Source organism: Lottia gigantea, assembly GCF_000327385.1.
Source record: "Lottia gigantea unplaced genomic scaffold LOTGIsca_61, whole genome shotgun sequence".
Lineage (NCBI taxonomy): Eukaryota > Metazoa > Mollusca > Gastropoda > Lottiidae > Lottia > Lottia gigantea.
In genome coordinates, this window is record NW_008710086.1 from 784,807 (window position 1) to 806,440 (window position 21,634).

Consider the following 21,634-nt stretch of genomic DNA (forward strand, 5'->3'; position numbering starts at 1 on the left):
CTTCCTTGGCCAAATCAAGAACATTTTATTTACACAGCTAAGCCACTAAGGTTCATATCTTTTTATCTGAAGACAGGTGTAAATTGTGTTGAAACATTATGTGTTAAATTATTAAAGAAGTGAGTAATACCATAATAAAGCCTATATACTTTGTGTTTTGTTATACATGTGTCTGTATTTTGGTCCTAAATGATGTTACAGTCTTGCATCAATTAAGACACTACAAAATTCAATCTATTTAGAATTTTTAGAATTGAGTATAGATTATCTTGATAGTATTAGATTAATAGTACTTTGTAGAATATATATAGATTTTTAAATATATGTAGCACAATTCCTATTAAAAATGCACATGCATTCACTGTTAAATAGGTCACCATTGTTTATATTTATATTATAGCTGAATATTGCATTGCAATAATATAATATTAAGGTGTATAATAGGTTTGTGAATCAGTATTTGTATAAGAATGAACTACACAAAGCTTAATAACATATATTAATTTTAGTATATTTTGCACGGACGGGGCTCTTGTTTTCTTGCTTTTCAGACTTTGATTCTTGGTATTGAATATATATATTTACAAAATCCACCAAAAACACTGGATCATTTCTTTGATGTAAAATGGAGCCAATGTCGCTTAATGTGAACTTTCTAAAAAGTATGTATAGTGGTTTAGACTGAAATTAAAAGAGAGCTCCAAGTCCTGAGCTTAGACAGGAAAGGATGAAATTTCAAATAGCTTTGAGTTCATTAACATTATACTGTATTGATGAAAATGAGATAAATAGGAAAATTTTTCAGCAGCTTTGAGCTCATTATCAATATAATATAATGATAAAATGATAAAAACAAGATAAAAATGTTAAATTAAGATAAAATAGAAAATGTTGTGAGCTCATGAACATTATAATGAAATGTTAAAAACTATAAAATAGAAATATTTCCCTAGTTTTGAGCTGAATAAGATTAATATATTATATAATTATTTGTGCTTCCTGTTTTTATTTTATTATATTTTTATATACACATCATTTCTCTTTTAAACTGAAATTTCATTTTGTAGAAATAAAACTTGTTCCATCATTATTTCTGTATTATTTTTGGGGATTAAATAAGAAAGGAAACATAATGTATATAACTTTCCATTTTACATCAATTACATGTTATAGTTTATCTATCTGTTTCCTTGTGACTTTTATAGTATATCTTATATACAGTAAAACTCCATTTCATTTCATTTCTATTCCTAGAATACTTTGAAAAATGATTGTCCATGAAGTCGAGCAAGCACAGTGGTGAGGCAAGCATTCTAGAATGGGGGGTATAAACAGGGGGCAAACTGATAAATGGGGGGACAACTGTCAGGAAAAATTTTGATACCGGTAAATTGAATTGAATTGGTGAATTCTGACATATATTTGGAACAAAGTATAAAAATCATATTTTGAAATGTCTTATAAATAAAGTGGGGGTGCACATGAGGGTACAACCTGGTTTTCTAGGGGGGGCTAAATGTCTACTCAAATGATAGAATTCTGCCGTAACAGTGGGTCTAATTATTTAAAACAAACCTTAAATAAATACAATATAGCAATAATTTATTATATTATTAATATCAATCAATTCAGCATCAATTCTAGTAAAATACACAAGAGATAGAAATATTCATTTCACAAGTACCAGGGTAAACAACTTACAGGAACTGGGAGATTTTCAGATATCAGTTTTAATCAAATATACAGGTTTAAAGGTATATAGTGGTTGAAATATTCACTTTACTAGGGACTTGGGAGGTTTTCTTGTATGTGTATGGGAAACACGTTTGGTTTTATCTGAACCTATAACAAAACACAAGATCATATTATGGAATATAACACACTTCTTTATTAAGGTTGGACACATAACGTTTCAACACAATATACACGTGTCCTCATCAGACCTTATTAAAGAAGTGTGTTATATTCCATAATATTGTCTTGTGTTTTGTTATATGTGCTCCTCGCTTCTATATGTCGTTCAAATCTTTTACCTGAACCATTCCAATTCCCTGCCAACCATCTTTGGTTCCTTGACCAAATTACAATTTAACTTCAAGTGAGGCTTACAGTATCTCTGATAAATCTACAAATTCATAATCATTCTGGCAGGTGAAGCCAAAATTGGAGTAAATCTTTACAAAATAACATGTTTCAGTTTGAAAGTAAAAAATAAGCACATTTAAAGTAAACAACAAAGAAAACAACAACAATATTAGACAAACAAATATAAAGACTAAATAAAAGGGAGGGTATTATAAGAGTCAACAAATTCTATATCAGTATTCTGTTGTTTTGTTAATTGTATTCTGATATGGCCCAGTTTTCTCAAAGAATTTTACAAGGATAACAACTTAGGTTCTCAAGGATCCTGTCTACCAGCATTTTCACAATGTCAAGCTATTATTAATATTACTAATACTAGTTCTTACAGGCAGTTCGTAATAGCTTGACACTCTGAAGAAGTTCTCTTGGACATGCAAGGATAGTAAGTTAGGTTTAGAGGATAATGTCTACCATTCGGTCCTTGGTAATGATTTTCTAACCTTAACAACTTGGGTTCTCAAGGATCCTATCTACCACCTGGTTCATTATTAAATGGAGATTCTAACTCACGGGCATCAAGGAACTAGAGAATCCATGTAGCCCAAACAACGGTAACTCTGTGAAATTAAACTTAAAAGATTTAAAACAAGCCAGCTTCACCACATAATCATACAACCATCTTGAAAGATGGTGTGATAACAAATATACCAAATAATAAATAGAAGCTAAGTGTCAACACATTCCAAGTTTACATTATTAGGTATGTAGACTCTCAGAAAGAGATGTCAAGTAGACAAACCTAAATACCAAATAAACATTATTAGCTATGTGGACTCTCTGAAAGGAAATCCTATTCGACTATTCCAGTCAACTATTCTAGAGTTTTGACACTTTCCCAGTAAAATATATTTTTGAAACAATGGCCTAGGTCATGGCATCTTGAAATACATTAAATAATAAATACTGATGATATAATATACAAAGTAAACCTGCGCGAACATGTCAATTACCACTTAACAAAAAATAGCTAAATACTACCAAAGCCATATACAATATTACTTTAGACGTTTCTCCTCAAAACCTGTCATAGGAGTTCAGTTTTGACAAACATGATAATTGATAATTATACATGAAACACAGCTGTATCTAGAGAGAGGATCCATTAACCAATATAACAGAATGGGCAAATATAAGTAGAAAGATACAACTATCTTGGAAATTTTACCCCTCAATACTGGTTTTTTAGATGTGGGGGTGGGGGTGGGGGGTCATTATTCTTTTGCCCCAGGGTTTAATTTATACATACTATATATACAAATAGAGCAATTACTCTTGTCTAATGACAAAATTACAAAAAAAAACACAATGGTTTAAAGATATTCTGAAGGGGGGAGGGGGAATGGAGGTTCTCAGGTGAACTCATGATTCAAAAAATGGATCCGTTTTCCTAACACAGATTGACTGATTTACCAAATGCTAACATCTATAAATCAACAGTAAAAAAAATCAAATTTTCTTTGAAAGCTATTCATCAAAGGATTGTTTTCAAGAGGCTCACTCTGACCTTTACAACATTCTGACCTTGACATTTTGACATTTGACCTCTGTTTATTCTTTATCTTTAGGTTGTATCCAGACCTGCCAGCCGAGAACTTGTCGATCGAATCCACAGGTAAATAAGTTAGTAGTGTTATCTACTGCCCAACTGACAGATGTCACCATTCTCGTATGGCCCTGAAAATATAAATGCCAATTACAATAATGATTCGAAATTTAAAAAAAATATTAATTATCATCATGACACAGCCTTGCGTTTAATTTTTCTGCATTTTTAAAACATTTTATAGCACCGCCAATCACATATTAAGTTGTACACAATGATGTAATCCAATGCTGAAATCCACAGTCCCTACTCTAACATAGGCCAGTGCTTCTATAAGAGAGTATATCTTATAAAACCTTATACCAAGACCAGTCAGCGAAACCTTTCTGTAACATGTGCCAAATTGTAACACACCATTTCAATCGATTAGACTTGATCACTGACAGAAACAAACTTGGCTTTAAATTCTCAACCTATATCATGATAACACCCTAAATTAAAAATAATTTGTTTACCTGACGACTGGAGCGTGGAAGACGTCCGATTCTATTACCGTTAATATCACATAGTTTAACATGTCGATTGTCTTGTGGTATAGCTATAATCTGAGTTGTTTCACAAACAGATAGTCTGTAATACAATATAATGATTAAAATTAATCTATTGTGGTCTAAAGAAAACCAAGGGGAGATAATATTGTGGTATAGCTATAATCTGAGTTGTTTCACAAACAGATAGTCTGTAATACAATATAATGATTAAAATTAATCTATTGTGGTCTAAAGAAAACCAAGGGGAGATAATATTGTGGTATAGCTATAATCTGAGTTGTTTGTCTGTAATACAATATAGATTATAACAAATTTATTGTGGTCTGGATAAAATCAAGGGGAGATAATATTGTGGTATAGATAATAAGACAAAACCAACTTCTTATAATAAATATGAACGTACCTATTGATAGCGGAATCACATTGTATGGTTGCTATTGGTGATCTCATATTACGTAAATCCCAGATCTTGGTTCGTCTATCATCACTACCAGATATAACACGGTCATTACTGGCAAATACTGCTGTTGTTACTGGCCTAAAATAGAATAACAAAACTTTTACTGGTATGTTGGCCTTTTCATTGTAATGTTTTATCAACCAATCAAATTACAGTGTTTCTTATCTTAACTCAAGTTTTAGTCTTACTTATCTTTCTGCACCATATTGGGCTTATGAGGTAACATGCAGTGTGCAATGAGGGAAATTTTGTGAAGACAACATCATTAACTAATTTCCACTGCTGAGAAATATCTCAGCCTGTAGCACACAGAGTCTCTGTTTATTGTATCATCCAAAACACGAGACACTTTTTCCATGTCAGACCCTCAAACCTACCTCACTGACAGGGGGAAACCTGGTTGAAATCCCAAGGTATTATCTTGACTTTGCCAGTACATTTGCTATAAAGAAACGTACAGGGAAATGGACTTACTGAGTGTGACCTTGAAAAACGTTAACCAACATGGCAGGAGCTCTGAAGTCCCACAATCTAAACGTTGTATCTTTAGAACAAGTGACCGCCATTCTCTGGACTGGATGAGCCTCAACTTCAGTTAATTCTTGATCGTGTCCAGTTAGAGTATTTATTATCTCCCCTGATTCTGTATCGTGTAAAATAGCTGTTCTATCCCATGATGCAGTGATAGCTTGAGCTCCATCTGCCATCCAATCAGCTGCTATAACTACACCCGTGTGACCAGTTAATTCGACCAATGGACATCGCTGTGTTACCGAGTCTACTACTTGGTCTGTATCTGAAAATAGAAACCAAACAAAATTAGCAGGCCTCCTCTTGTCCTTACTGTTCTACTATCAACACGATTAATTCCTAAAGAAAACTACGAAATAAAGAAACGTGTCATTATCGTCTGTGCACAGTTGTGACCAAAGAGGACTTGGAACATGACCCTGATATCAATGTAAATGACCAAGTCTACATTGACCAAGTCTACATTGACCAAGTCTACATTGACCAAGTCTACATTGTATATTGATGGGGTACAACTCTTACCTTCATTCATTTCTTCCTTTTCTGAACCTTCTAGATCATCTTCTCCAGAGGAATGAGATTTCTGAATCATAAAATTATATTAGATTTATAAAGAACAAGAAAATCTCTCTTTCTCTAAATTATCAGGGAAGTAAAATATATATTACTCCCAAAAAATATACATATATTGATCTGTTAATTTGGCTGTATTTTCAGTTTTTAATAACTTTGGCAGCAACCTTTTAACAGTCAGCAATTTGTCAAGAATTTGACTTACCAAAATAAAAAAAACATGGCAAAAGACAATAAAAATACACTTTTTCATTTTGAAAATCTTTGCCAAAACTTTACAGGAGAGTTAACCCTAAGACAAGGCACAATAAAAATAGAACTGGGGCCTACCATATTATCAACATGTGACGGTGTGGTCACATGACAACTCCAAATATGGGCGCGTTCATCTCCAGACCCTGTTAATACCAATTCTTTATCAGGGTGAAATCTGATGGAATTTACTGAGCCTTGATGTCCGGTGTATCGTAATAAACATTGTCCAGTCTCAATAGAAAATAATCTCGCTGTGTGATCTGTAAAATAGCAATAATATGATCTGTGCTCTAGATTTAATACATGGAACAAACAGGAAGTCAGATCAGGTAGTTAAGAAATAAATCACTAGACTCAGATTGCCTTACTAGCTGGTTCATTTGTTGGTAAAGATAATATCTGCATTCAGTTAACTGATATCACAGTCATTGTAGTTGGTAGTAGAATCTGGGTCAATTGCATGGTTTTGTACTGTTGATTTGGTATGAGCGAATCAGTCATCCTGATGAAGATTTTATACCCGAAACATTTATCAGCCTCTTGAAATGAGCTTTTGTCAAAAGTAATGAGGTTGAAGTCAGCGGACTTCCGGTTCTATTTACAGCTTACCAACAAACTGTCCACAAACACAAATCATTGAACAGCGCTAATAACATATAAGATACAAACCTGCGGAGGCTGTTCCAATAACATGGGGGTCAGTATGAGAGACCTTGACCTCCCACACGCCATCTCGATGACCTTGATATGACCTCACATAGGTTAACGAAGATGTGGGAGTTCGGAAACTAGAAACTATTTTACTGGTGGAGACTTTGTATGTGGATTTTATTCTCTGGGACAGTTGACTGGCAGCTGAAAGGGTAAAATTGAGATGATGATTCAAAGGTTTTAAATTTCAAAAGTTTAAACTATGGGGAAGTTTGTGGGAGAAGGACTCAATTTTTAAGAAATTATCAATATCATTTTTAGGTTTTTGACCTGGTATATGTGTCATTATGCTACAAATCAATTCTATTTTGTAAAAATGTTCCTTTAAATGAGAGAATCTCATGTATTTTTTATCAATACATGTATATGTATTGTTGCCATGGTGAAGCAGAGATAGAGGTCACAAACTAACAGATCTATATAAGGGAGAGAAAGCGGAGACAGGGGTGCTCTACTAAATAATTAACTAGGGGTAGATTAGGCAAGAGTAACTTACAGCGTTTTGGTTTCTGGCCGAGATCAGGAGTATCCTGGGCATCAACTAGTTTATTATCTGAGGTACTACTGATATCTAACTTCTCATTTAGAGTGTCCACACGCTCTTGTACTGAAAAATAATCACACATCTTCATTTAACTACAAATCTGTGTCTCTTACAAATTTCTGAAATGTAGTTTTATAACCAATATTTTACCTCTTAATGGGCTATTATCTTATTAATGGGCTATTATCTTATTAATGGGCTATTATCTTATTAATGGGCTATTATCTTATTAATGGGCTATTATCTTATTAATGGGCTATTATCTTATTAATGTTCTACTTTTCATCTTGACTACAGACAGGAGTGTGTAAAGAGGTCAACTTTTTCAGTTCATCTCATAAAGTCTATAGCAAAACCTCTTATAAGCATTAATTCAAGTTTTAATTAAAATATACTTACAAACTAAATTAGCTGAATAGAGCGTTTCAAATTCTTTCTCTATCTGACCAAATAAATCATACAAACGATCTCTAAAATTAATCAATTAAAAAAAATATACAATATATAATCAAATATATCTGTTTGACATATAGAAATGATCGAAATGAAATGAATGAAGTTTTATGTCCTGCTTTTCTGCACCATGTATGTTAATGAAGACGGGCAACACCATGCAGGGTGCCATGAGGGAAATTTTACCAGGACAGCAGCATTAATCTGCTCTTTGTAGATTTCCAACTGTCAAGGGATCTTTAAAATGCACAGCCTGTAGCACACGGGGCCTCAGTTTATTGTCCCATCCAACAACTAGACGTTTTTTCCATGTCAGTCCCTCTTACCTGCATCACTGACAGGAGGAAACTTGGTTGAAAAATCTGAAAGTATTATCTCAACCTATACCGGGATTGAACCCCTGTTCAGGTCAATAGAAATATTGTTGTGCTTCACATTATAATATACAAACTCTTACAGTTGTATCACTTATCTGAAAATCATAATAGCCCTACCATTTTCCTTACCCAGGCAATATTAGCTCAACAAATTGGTCCCTACCCCCTCGTATGTAATATCTTCACAGTTAGGCCAAGACTCGAAAGGTCGAATTTTATGGGAGTTCCTTTAATCCATTTTATTGTTGCTAGTTTTTGATAATTTTCACCATGACAAAAGCCAAATTTGGCAAAACTTTTGGTATTGACACCAAGCTGAACTATTAATGAATTCATCATGACATTTATACAGTCAAATCAATAGTACTAATCATTCCAAAATTTTGAGAGAAAAATCAATAAACTAGAAAATTAACATCAGACCAAAAAAAATGTTAACAATAAAATTATAAAATATAATCAATGTTCAAGTCTAGCTGCTATGAAAAGATAAAACTTGGCAATTAATCTTTTACACTAGAGTAGAGTCACTGTGACATGGTGAAAGGGGCAGAGGTTTTAAGAAGGGAGGGGTGGCTGAGGGGGAGGAGGATGGACACTCCAGACTTGGCTTTGGCAACTGGTTTCAATTTTCTCATCTTTGAGTTCTTAAATGCTTTGTGCCATTTGTCCACCTTGAACATTGTGTGGCCTCTATTAGGCCCTCTACTTAATGGTTGAAAGGAACACAACTAGAAAGGGTTTCAGATATGGAATCAATCAAGTTTTGACCACCTACAGTTTCAATTTTCTCATCATTGAATTCTTAAATGCCTTGTGCCATTTGTCCATCTTGAAAATTCTGTAGCCCCCTTAGTCTAATGATTCATAAAAACCCCACTGAAATGGGTTCAGATTCAACATAGGATACACAATGTAACTTTTGTCAACTTCAAGTCTGCAAAATTACCCATGAAACAAATTGACAGCCAGTGTTTTTTTGAACATCTAATCAAAAATCAAACATGACTGGCAAATACAGCCAAATCAACAGCTCTGATCCTTAAATTTAAAGAGAAAATACTTAAAAGAATTAAACAGGAAAAGAAATTTCTAAACGTAGCAGAGAATATAACTTTGAATAAAGAAGGAGAAAAAAGCTGCAATAAATAAATTTTTAAAAAAATAGAAGGAAAACAAGAAAAAAAGACAAAAACAATAAAAATAGAAGATAAAACAAAGATAAGAAAAGGAAAAAAAAAACAACCACAAATCATAAAAAAAACTAAAAAAAACTATTAATTAATTAAGAGAAATCAATTAAAAGTTAATGAAGTAATTATTGATTTTTACCTGAAGACAGGTGGCAGCCCTTCATTCTCCACGTCATCTTTAAAACGATTCATTCCACTCAAACGTTCCGAGCCTTCTGTATGACTTCTATGTCTGCGTATCATTCGAACACCTTTTGATTTCGTAACCTTGGTAACACCGTCAATCGGCATACCGCATCAATACCTCACAAATAATTCAACACTGAACTTTCCTTTCTTCTGATTGGTTGATTAATTATTTAAATTCCAATCCTTCTTCTTGGTAATTCCTCGCTCAAATCAACGCCTGGCTGACATTTCAACGGTGACTTCTTATTGTTTAAGCTGGAGATAAAAAATAGAAATCTGGAAATAACTCGAGAATCAATTATTAGAATTGTAACAACATAATCAATGAAAATTAATAACAGTCACTGATTTTCGTAGATTAGTTTCAATGTTTATATTCTCTTGTATACAGATGTAGAAAAAAATCTTGGAAAAACAAGAAAGTTCTAACATTCGAACTGCAGATTTTTATAGAATAGTATCAAAAGACATACAACTATAGAAAATATTATTGGAAAAGTAAGTTTGAAGGCAAGCAAGGGACGGTGTTATAAAGCTGCAATTTTCATTACTGTATACTATTGGTGTTGTTAAGTTAAAATAAACAATCCTTGGAAAAGCAAGAAAGTGTCAGTTCTCTGGAGCTGGAAAATTATAATATGAACAGTTTGAAGGAAAGCAAGGGTCAGTGTTATAGACCTGCAGAATTTCATAAAAATATATTGATGCTGAAGAAGGAAAAGTGAAAATATCATCATTCTTTGGCAAGGAAGAAAGTACCAGCAGTCTAAACTTGCAGAGTTTCATATAAGAGTATTGATGTTTATATTCTTACAACGATGTAAACAGTTGGTAGGCAAGCAACAAAGTGGCAGCGTAATAAACCTGCAGAGTTTCATAGACTTATTTTTGTGTTCTTTATAGACAAGCTTAAATACCTAGAAATTTATTGGACATTTATACATTTTACAAAGCATAAACAAATAATGATATAAACGATTCTTAGGAAAGCAAGAGAGACCTGATTTTCATAGACACAAATAGTATCGTTCAAAGACAAATGAGAAATAGGTTTTCTAAAGCTCAAGATTTTTACAGAACAAAATACTTGAAGTCAACTACTATACAATTTTTACTCTCGGATTTTGCTATACTTAGGACGAGATTTTGATGGAATTGTCTTACCTGTACGGATTTTAATTGTACAGAAATAAATATATAGAGGAATAATCCTAACGTAAGATTCACAAATGGTCATGAAGATACCCAAAGACTACACTACCTAGTATGCTGTCTCTGGTGAAGCTTACTATTATGAAATATATGTATTTTAATATAGTATTATTGATAGACAAGTGGGAAAGCAGTGTACTGGAGCTGGAGTTTTTACAGAAATATATTGTTGTACGAATACAAGTGTTATAACAGCTGTGTTTTAGACAGACTGATGTTAATTTCGTTCTATTTTCCATAAAAACACTCGGGTCTGACATTTCTCCAGGTTCAACATAATTTAAGTTTCATTTCTAAACATACTGTTATATATATATACATATAGTTAAAAAATGAATTAAGTTTCTACGTCCTACTTTTCTACACCTTAATGCAGACGGGCAACCATGGTTACGCCATGCATTTTGTAATGAGAGAAATTTTGCAAGGACAGAAGCATTAGTCTGCTCTTTTTTGGCAAGGCAGGTAATGGGGGGGTAGGGGTTGGTTGGAATTGCATTGCCCATCCGAAAAAACTGACTGCCTACCCACATCATCTCACTATTGATATTGAAGTCAATTTATTAATTCATCTGTTATTCGAGGTAGTGATAGTCAAATTGTGATGCTCCATAAAGTTTTATTGAAATACTTTACCTCTTTTCCTACTTCTGCGCTCCACAACCACTCCCAAATCTCGCCTCTAGACTAGCCCCCGCCCCCTCTCCTCTCCTTCAAAACATTTCAGTCTGTCTACGGTTCTGATTGGATCACAGACACGGCATTCACAAGGTTAGACCTCGCAAGGGAATCTGCGATCGAAAGAGTTGAGGGTGGGAGTTTTGGCTGGTGCAGTGGGGACAGTTGGTAGTGGTACTAATACAAGTGTAGGACTCAAAATAAATGGAGTTAATGACAGGGCACACCCAATCGCCAATGCCAATGGCCATTGCAAACATAATCAAAGGCATCTGTTAAATTTACAGTCCGATCGGTGCCATCTGCTGGCATCAGATGTGATCATGTCTGCTTGTATAATTGCTACAGTGTTAAAATTGAATGCAATGAAGCGTTTTCTCCACTAATTAATTAATTTGACGAACCTGGATTCATTTTCATAATCATAACATAGACGTAATTATCAGGTCTTATTACATTGAAAAGGCTATAAAACAAAATGTCTGGAAAACCAGGATTGAAAGAAAGGAATCAGGAAAAGATAACTCATGTAGATATTATAGTCTTTATTTTCCAGTAACAAATTTCTATTGCAGACCAAGGGAAGTTAGTCAATTTAATATTGTTCTTTACAGACTACAGTGGTTGAAGCTGTATTCTCCTCTAAGAGCTGGCACAATAAGATTTTACATTCCTCTGATTGGGCTAATGAAGATGGCCAGTGAAATGCAGTGGGCCAGTAAAATTTTCCCAGTTGCCGAAATTTGTTTCTGTTTCCTTCTACTTTACCTCTTTCCCTACTTCTGCAATACACGACCACTCCCCAAAATCTTGCATTAAGCCAAGTTTAACATCAAGCCCCCTCCCCTCCTACGAAACATTTCAGTCTGGCTACGGTTCTGATTGGATCACAGACACAGTATTCACAAGATCTTTATAAATTATTCACCATCACTTGCTCAGAGTTATCAGGGTGGAAAAATCTCGAAGAGTAAACCACTTGCTAATTCATTTTTCAGCCCTAAAGGGTCGCATCCAGTTGAAATGAATTTATTAGATAACAGATTCATTTATTGCTTGGTGACTGTCCAGATCTGAAGATGAGTTAAGGTATCAAAAGTGAAATAAAAAAAACACTGTTTATTCGCACATCATAATCATCAGAAAAACATAAATATACACAATTATCTGAAACTCACAATTATATCTAATATAATATATCTATATATAGATGGCTTTATAAGGGATGATTTCACGTTAACTAAGGGATTGTAAAGAGGTCTTTATCAACTTTCTCTGTGTATCAGTGACACTGATAGCATCCATTTGCACCATTCCAATTTTCAATCAGAGATCTGTTGTTCCTGCAATTCCACTAACGAAGGGGTATAATGATCAGTCTTTACGATAGTGAATTCAAATTAGGTTCTTTTTATAATCACAGGAACCACAGACGTCTGATGGAAAATGTGCAAATAGAAACCATAGACGTTCCATACACATAAATCAATTATCAATATCCTCTGTTGAGGGCTGTTAAATACATGATACAGCAGTCACCCCAGTCCCCTTCTCCTGATGTTGAAGGTTTTTCATTACATGACCCTCATAGCTCCCTGTGGCTGATGTTGATGGTTGAACAATACATGACTAATATTAAAACTAGCATCATATTTTCCCCACCCCAGCCTCCTGTATGCTGATGTTGAGGGGCATTAAATAAATGATTTCACTGGCAGTAGTCCTCCATTCATATTCCCCTAGTGAAGCTAGTACATATGAATAAAATATTATCTTTAAATGACATTTAGAAGTAGATAGAACATTAAATAAATAAAAACACTATTATAGAAGTTAGAAAATTAAAGAAAGGAGAAGTATATCTATAATAGTGTTCTTACTTATTTAATTGAATTAAATATTGTTTACAAAAACACTAGTACATGACTTGTATCTAAATAACCATCATATCTCCATCCATCCATTCATCATCACTCACTCATTCACTGTACAGTCTATATAATAAAGTGTCTATGTTTTAATTTTAACTATTGGCCTGTGCCTTCTCGAGACTGTTTCATGGCTTCACGAGCTTTATTATATTCTAACTCTTTCTTTTTATGTGCTTCTAAAATTTGCTGTTCAATAACTTTCCTTCGATCTCCAGGTCTTGCAGGGTTAACTGAAAATATACAAACATGGAGTTAATAAGGTCTACATTGGATTTATATCTTCTTTAAGATGAGAAATAAAATACACTGTAAAATCAAATGTAGTTTTATATTCTTCTGGCCTGTTTTACAAAATCAGAATTTATGATGGTTTTAGGGTCAGCTAATAAAATTGATTCTAAAATCAGCTATCTGAACCAATGAAATTTGTTTTATTTCCTGAAATCTGGATTTTATCACAATTAAAATTTGGTGGGTCTCAGCTGGAGTTAAATAGCTCTATGGTATTGGCTGCTACACGTCCATCGAGTGAAAAACATGCAATAAAAGTTCTGAAACCATACAGATCCCAAAAAATTATTTTCTTCGAAAAGGGCAACACTCGGACACCACAGTTCCACATCCCCAGGTAGTGACAACACCCCAGGTTGGGAACCAAGGACAAAGCAAATAGAAATACTAGATTGAATTTGAAATTGTTGGGCTTAATAAAAAAAATTTTTTACTTACAAAATACATTATATACAATATTGGCAGTTAAAGAAAAGAACCCTATAACAGCTGTACTGGCTAAAATCGTAACAGAGGTCTTGTGCATGAAATCGTACACCATATATTTCCGGATCGGTCGGCCTCGAAACTTGAACACCATCTTGTTTTAATACTACTGAAATTATAAATAGCGGTAATTTGAAAATTGAAATTTAATGATTTTTTTTTATGTCCTACTTTTTTGCACCTAACGGGTTAATGAAAACAGGCTACAGAGTACAATGAGAGGACAGCAGCTTGAGCCTACTCTTATTTCAGTTTCCAAGTGTCAAGGAATCGTTAACGTGCACAGCCTGTAGCACACAAGGTCTCTGTGGTTTATTGTCCAATACTAAGGACTAGATGCTTTTTCCATCCATGTCACTAATGTCAGCCCCTCCTACCAGCAACACTGACAAGGGGGAAACCTGCAAGTGAGCAAGCTCTAATTAACCTACTGACTGACTGAGCCACAGTGAAGCAGTGGCGAGTAAAGCAAATTCTGATGAAATTAGCAATAATTTAAGTCAAAATTAAATGAAAATGATAATCAAAATCTAACATCTGAGAAAACCTAGCAAGATCTCTGCAGAGAAATATCATGATATCAAAATCCTTGACAAGAAAAGATAGTATTACCTCAAAATTCAATACTTTTACATAAATTCAGTTGTATAAGATGAAAACACACATTCAATGACCTTGAACCTAAGAAATGTTTAAACTGTTTGCTTCCGTATTTTCAAAAGTTATAGGAATATTGAAAATAGAATTTGAATTTTTAGGCAATTTGGTTTTTCAAGATTTTGTTTGAAAGTTTTCATTCGATTTCTTGTCCAACTCGAGAAAATGTTCAATTTCCTAAAATACGAAACTCGCAAGACAATTTGCTAAGGACGCCATTTGTAAACAACATGGCTGCCGAAATTTATATTTTCTAGAAAATATTCTATTTTATGTTATAAAATGTAAAGAAATTCGCATGATGTACCAATATTAAAAGTATTCCGCACTGAATTAATGTAAGACCTAAATTTATATAAAATTGAAAATGTGACAGCTTTCATTCAAAAGAACATCAAAGAAAGACTCGAAAAAAAGGGGGTGGGGGGAGGAGAGACCAAATGAAAGTTGTAGGGGAGAGAGGATGGGGAGGGGGGTGGGGGGACGGCGGAAAGTCCCAATTCCAAACATTATCTCCTCTGTTTTAATTGTTCAGTAAATAAGCTCAGCAGAGGAAGTGATTATGAAAGGTAATATTGTAACTAGATCTAGCCTTGATTGAATTTATTTATTTTAGGAAAGATGGCAACTAGAATATCTCAAGATAAAACTTCAACTGTGAAAGGAGAAATCAGGTTTGAGTTTTTAATTTTTGTACTGGAAAGAATTGACAATGTGATAAATAGGTATACATGTACTATGCAAATGGACCATGTTTAATAGAACAAGGGGATTAGGTGGTTGAAATTTGGTCTCAGATATAAAAAGCATTTTTGGTTTGAAAGAATTATTTGAATGGAGCCTTTGAATACTTGTATGAATTGTTGAAATATGATCCAATATGTTTCTATATCTAAGATCAAGGCTTGAATGTGATTTTCAGTTCAGCAAGAATTGGAATAAAAAGAGAGACAAGTTCAGGAACTTTGGAGATTTTTGGTGAAAATAATTTTGCACTGGAAGATTCTGCAAGTAACAACTTTGATAAAAGGTGAGATTCCATGTTATTCTAGAATAGCTTCTAGACTAGAGCACATGTTATGCTGACACATGTTTCAGATACACAATCCTCATCAGGACTGATAATTTTGTTTTTAGGCTGTCTTATCAATATAGGACTTCATTGAATAGAGATCATCTATTGCTGCTGAAACTTGATATTTCTTTGGAGACATTTGATGTGTCACAGGCAAACAAATTATCTCAAATGACTACACTATACATGGCCTCGGCTAACATTGTCTTTGAATACTCAAAGAATTATTTACAACATTTTGTACTCCATACTACCGGAGATCGGGCCTGATATCCAATCCTAGTTTCACTTTCGATAGCTGGGAACATCATTTTCATGCTGATACGATTTGAAAACCACTGATCTAGAGCATGTCTATTGTTTTGTAGACTGAAATGGTGCTATAAATTATGCCTTATTTTTCAGACCAGGAAAAGTACCACCACGGCCAGATTCCAGATCAAGCTTAGGACAATCAACTCCGACTTCCACCAAACAAATTTCACTACAAACAGTGAGACGAAAGAATAACAGGTGAGGAAGTATTTACCAGTAAAACTTCATCTGATGATTCAAACATCTTAAAGGGATTGTAAAGAGGTTTTCTAATTTTTTTATGTCTAGGCCTAGCTGGGATACTGATAGCATCAATTTACACCATTCCAATTTTCTATCAGACGTTTATTCCACATAAGAACCTTTAGAATACCGGTACCTTTTTAAAAATCCCTTCAAGCACCATGATTTTCCAAGATAAATGTACAAAAGGATGACTTATATTATATTTTCATCATATCTTGTTGTGGTATTTTTTCAGTGAAGATGATGTACAAGTTTTAGATTTAGAAACAAACACTGAAGGGTGAGTTGAGACAATTTTTAACTCTGACCAGATTTTTCAGAGTTCTTACTTCCCAACTACAGAAATTTGAGCAGACTTGCGAAGACTTTGAGAGTATTTGTACACTCTACTGTATTGTAATCAATGATAGAGAGTCTAGGCACTGTTAACATTATTTAATTCTAAACACACATGTATTTCTGTACATCGGGATTAAATCTTGTTTTGTTTTCGAGATGTAGAAAAGTAGGATATAAAACTCCATTTCAACAATTGTTGTTTCTAGAGAGGACAGATTGAATGAAAGATTGGAAAAATTAAATTTAAGTGGAAGAAATTCCAGGAATTTCCTCAGAGAGAATTCAAGCCAAGGTATTTTATTTTTTTATAATTAAAATCCTGACAATTAAACAGATGAAAATTGCTATTAGCTGATAAAGCAGGGATTAGTGTTAGGGCTATAATGGAAGATTGTTATGCAATAATGGAAGATTGTTATGCAAGAATGTTGATAATCATTGGACTCTTCCCCTATGATTTAAAAAAAATAACAACTTAGTTTTAGAAAAATCCTGTCTACTAGCAATGGCAATTGACGAAATGGCAAATATTTATCTGTATTATTGTTTTTTTTTTAAATCAGAGTTAACCAAAGAGAAAGAAATTCAAAATGATGAAACGAGCAGTGAAAATGAAGATGATGATGATGATGATGAAGATGATGATGAAAAGCCAAAAGCACCAAATGAATTATTTATGGAGGTATGCTATCTCATATGTATTTTGGTATTTTTGAGTATCAGAGATATTTATAGCTTATCATTCAGCAATCTTTGGCAGTTTCCCTAAAGCTGGGTCTGTCTCAGTTATGAATGGTAGAATTTGTTGTGTCTTCTTGGGCGAGACTCTTTACTTCCGACATTTCACTATTATTTGTCAAATGATAGTAATATTGTGACTTGAATATAGAACCTTACGCGAGAGTCTGTGGGGAATAAACCTGACACTTACTAATGCATCAAATATTATGTTGTTACTATTGGTTATCCAATGATACATTTTATAACTTATTAAAATCTGTATCTTAAGAAGTTTTTGTTTTCTTTGTCTTTGTTTACAAATACTTGTAGTATTGAACGACCAGCCTCTGATATTAGAACTACCAGAATCATGTCACCATCTTGATACAGTTCTGGTATATAATTGTTGCTTTTTAATACCATGATCTATTTGAAGATCGCTATCAAGACTTTAGACAGTTTGATATCTTACTTTTGCACCATTTCTATTTCTGATGGGACATTTATGGTTTCTGTCAGTCTAGCTAGATTATGGGAAGAAAACCTGTTTTTAAAACCCTGTAAGAACAGGCACAGGCTGTGATTTAGTACTATTTTTATTGTTTCAGTTTTTAACATGTATAATGAACAAAGATTATCCAACAGCCAAAAAACTTTGTAGAATGAGTAAGTTTATTTTTCTTGTTATTGTGGACAACCAATTGACTATTTCACACGTCGGCCACATTGAATCCAGATCGAGACTCTTAACGCAAACAAACAACATTAATGTGGTGGTATATGCAGTAAGTTTTCCACCTTGACGTCTCTAACGCCTGCTTCTCCAATCCCACTAACTTACTCACAACTAATCATATTTTACATCATTAAATTTGGAATTGATTAATCTATTTAATGATACCTTTAGATGAAGTTTACCATCACACATTAAGGAGAATTGACAGTTTTAAGCCTATTTTCCGGCTGTTTCAGTGATGTCACTTTGGCTATCTTATCAATGGATGACATAATTTGTGTTATAGAAATCGCTTTCAGAGTCTCAAAAACGAGGAGTAACTAAAGTCTATTAGATGCTCTGTTCAAAAGAATATGTCTTCACTGTTTGTGAGGAATTTTGGGATATTCGTAGTAAATGTGCGTGGTTTGCCAGTGCTGATTTGGGCCATATTTTGTTTATGTTTTGAAATTAACTCTGACATGCACTTGTCTTCAGGTATTCAGCGACTTGCCTTTCTCTTTCTCTGGCTTACTAAACTCAGTAAAAACTTGTCCTCAGTTATTGTCCTATACATAAAGTATTTTAAATTACCATTCGCAATATTTTGTTTATCTCAGTTTTGATATATGAACCTCAGCATGAAGAAGCTTTAAAATTTCAAAATCTGATTGAAGAGAAGATTTTACTAGGTGAGTGATCAAAACACATTTAAAGATGAAATGCACACAGGTTCTATGAGGTATTGCCTTCTTGGCAACCTGGAATTGAGTTAAAAGTTAATTTTGGTAGGTTTTTAGGCCAATGAAGACTGGCAATATTTAGCTGTGCAGGTAGAATATAATAAATACATGCAGTGTGCAAGGAGGAAAATTTTGCAATGACATCAGCGTAAGCCTTCTCTTACTCAATTTCCAAAATTTAGCGGAATCTTTTATGGTAGTGCCCTTACACAGAAATACTGTAAACAATTTGACTGCATATGAGGTCTATGATTGGCTGTATTCAATAGTGTACAATCCAATGAAATCGCTTCATTTTGATAATACAAGAAAAGTGGCTATTACTGTCAAGGTGTTAGATGCAATTCGTAATGGCTTGACAAATTCTAAATTCGTTAAACCACACAATTTTATCTGGAACTGATATGTGCGAATAAACGCGTTACCACTGACCTAGACCCAAGATTGAAAAACGATCTTCATCGGGGCAACGTCTGCTGAAATCGAGGGAGGTAATTGGAGAATTTGATTGATTGTAGATCAAGAGCCTGATGTGAGTGATTCGGAAGATGAAGAGAGAGAATCAGGGCACGAGTTGGACAGTGGAAACAGCGGAGATAGCAATGACGATAGCGAGGACACCAGGTGGGGATTTTTGTATTAGGGTAGCATAAAAGGAGGAAGGGTTGGAGCAGGTTTGCTTAGAGAGTTGCAATCTTTATATGATGTCATGTACTCGATAACTTCAAGAAAAGGGTGGTGGTGGATATGGGTAAAGCTATGGACTATATTCCAATTTCACTACAAATACTGAATGATTTGTTTTTATACGCCCACACGTAAGATGGGCGTATATTGTAATCACCCAGTCGGTCCGTCCGTCCGTCCGTCCGTTCACATTTGGCTCGTGCTCACTCTACAGGCTACAGTTCTCTATGGATTCTTTTGATTTTTATTTTGTATGTCAATGTTGTCATGAAGATGATCCCTATTGATTTTCGTGATGATCGGATAATTTTTCACCGAAATATCATGTCTGACTTGACGTTTTTCTCTATTAGCTATATTGTGCAACTCGTGCTCACTCTACAGGCTACAATTTTTTACAGATTCTTTTGATTTTTATTTTGTGTGTCAATGTCATTATGAAGATGATCCCTATTGATTTTCGTGATGATCGGATAATTTTTCACCGAAATATCGTGTCTGACTTGACGTTTTTCTCTATTAGCTATATTGTGCAACTCGTGCTCACTCTACAGGCTACAATTTTTTACAGATTCTTTTGATTTTTATTTTGTGTGTCAATGTCATTATGAAGATGATCCCTATTGATTTTCGTGATGATCGGATAATTTTTCACCGAAATATCGTGTCTGACTTGACTTTTTCTCTATTAGCTATATTGTGCAACTCGTGCTCACTCTACAGGCTACAATTTTTTACAGATTCTTTTGATTTTTATTTTGTATGTCAATGTCATTATGAAGTTGATCCCTATCGATTTTCGCGATGATCGGATAATATTTCACCGAAATATCGTGTCTGACTTGACGTTTCACTCTATTAGCTATATTGTGCAACCCTGTAGTCACTAAGGACTGTTTAATCATTTCTGACAGCTGCCAGTGGGCGTATGTTATCTTGCCTGGCAAGCTATCTTTAATTTCAGTTCGGAGGATTCTGATTCTAGCGAGGAAGATGACAGTCGACCAAGTACCGTTGATACGGTAGATTCTGGTATAACATCAACCGCTTCTATCTCAGATTGATTACAACATTGTGTTATTATATACCAGTAACATTGTGTTATTATGAACCAGTAACATTGTGTTATTATATACCAGTAACATTGTGTTATTATATACCAGAAACATTGTGTTATTATATACCAGTAACATTGTGTTATTATATACCAGAAACATTGTGTTATTATATACCAGTAACATTGTGTTATTATATATCAGTAACATTGTGTTATTATATACCAGTAACATTGTTTTATTATATACCAGTAACATTGTGTTATTATGAACCAGTAACATTGTGTTATTATATACCAGAAACATTGTGTTATTATATACCAGTAACATTGTGTTATTATGAACCAGTAACATTGTGTTATTATATACCAGTAACATTGTTTTATTATATACCAGTAACATTGTGTTATTATGTACCAGTAACATTGTGTTATTATATATCAGTAACATTGTGTTATTATTTATCAGTAACATTGTGTTATTATATACCAGAAACATTGTGTTGTTATATACTAGTAACATTGTGTTATTACATACCAGTAACATTGTGTTATTATGTACCAGTAACATTGTGTTATTATATATCAGTAACATTGTGTTATTATATACCAGTAACATTGTGTTATTATATATCAGTAACATTGTGTTATTATATATCAGTAACATTGTGTAATTATATACCAGTACCATTGTGTTATTATGTACCAGTAACATTGTGTTATTATATACCAGTAACATTGTGTTATTATATATCAGTAACATTGTGTTATTATATACCAGTAGCATTGTGTTATTATATACCAGAAACATTGTGTTATTATGTACCAGAAACATTGTGTTATTATGTACCAGTAACATTGTGTTATTATATATCAGTAACATTGTGTTATTATGTACCAGAAACATTGTGTTATTATGTACCAGTAACATTGTGTTATTATATACCAGTAACATTGTGT

The 21,634-nt window shown here is 33.6% G+C and overlaps 3 protein-coding genes across 3 annotated transcripts; 2 read left to right on the plus strand and 1 right to left on the minus strand.

Moving 5' to 3' along the window:
- Positions 1 to 2,565: 2,565 nt before the first annotated feature.
- LOTGIDRAFT_194641 (hypothetical protein) lies at positions 2,566 to 11,859 on the minus strand. Its single transcript, XM_009064243.1, has 11 exons — positions 11,820 to 11,859; positions 9,476 to 9,780; positions 7,713 to 7,783; positions 7,266 to 7,376; positions 6,728 to 6,913; positions 6,134 to 6,318; positions 5,753 to 5,813; positions 5,174 to 5,495; positions 4,643 to 4,777; positions 4,204 to 4,318; positions 2,566 to 3,819 (listed from the first exon to the last, which is right to left on the minus strand). The coding sequence occupies exons 2-11, from the start codon at positions 9,625 to 9,627 to the stop codon at positions 3,694 to 3,696; spliced, it is 1,464 nt and encodes a 487-aa protein (XP_009062491.1). The 5' UTR covers positions 9,628 to 9,780; positions 11,820 to 11,859; the 3' UTR covers positions 2,566 to 3,693.
- A 3,542-nt stretch (positions 11,860 to 15,401) lies between these two features.
- On the plus strand, positions 15,402 to 19,576 carry LOTGIDRAFT_166797 (hypothetical protein; the record flags this gene model as incomplete). Its single annotated transcript, XM_009064244.1, has 9 exons — positions 15,402 to 15,454; positions 15,703 to 15,810; positions 16,261 to 16,368; positions 16,652 to 16,696; positions 16,962 to 17,047; positions 17,319 to 17,437; positions 18,084 to 18,141; positions 18,811 to 18,882; positions 19,452 to 19,576. 9 exons carry the CDS (start codon positions 15,402 to 15,404, stop codon positions 19,574 to 19,576), a joined length of 774 nt encoding a protein of 257 aa, XP_009062492.1.
- A 1,278-nt stretch (positions 19,577 to 20,854) lies between these two features.
- Positions 20,855 to 21,631, plus strand: LOTGIDRAFT_128551 (hypothetical protein; the record flags this gene model as incomplete). Its single annotated transcript, XM_009064245.1, has 1 exon — positions 20,855 to 21,631. A coding segment is annotated over one exon (777 nt), but the record flags the coding sequence as incomplete, so codon positions are not given.
- Between the last annotated feature and the right edge of the window lie 3 nt (positions 21,632 to 21,634).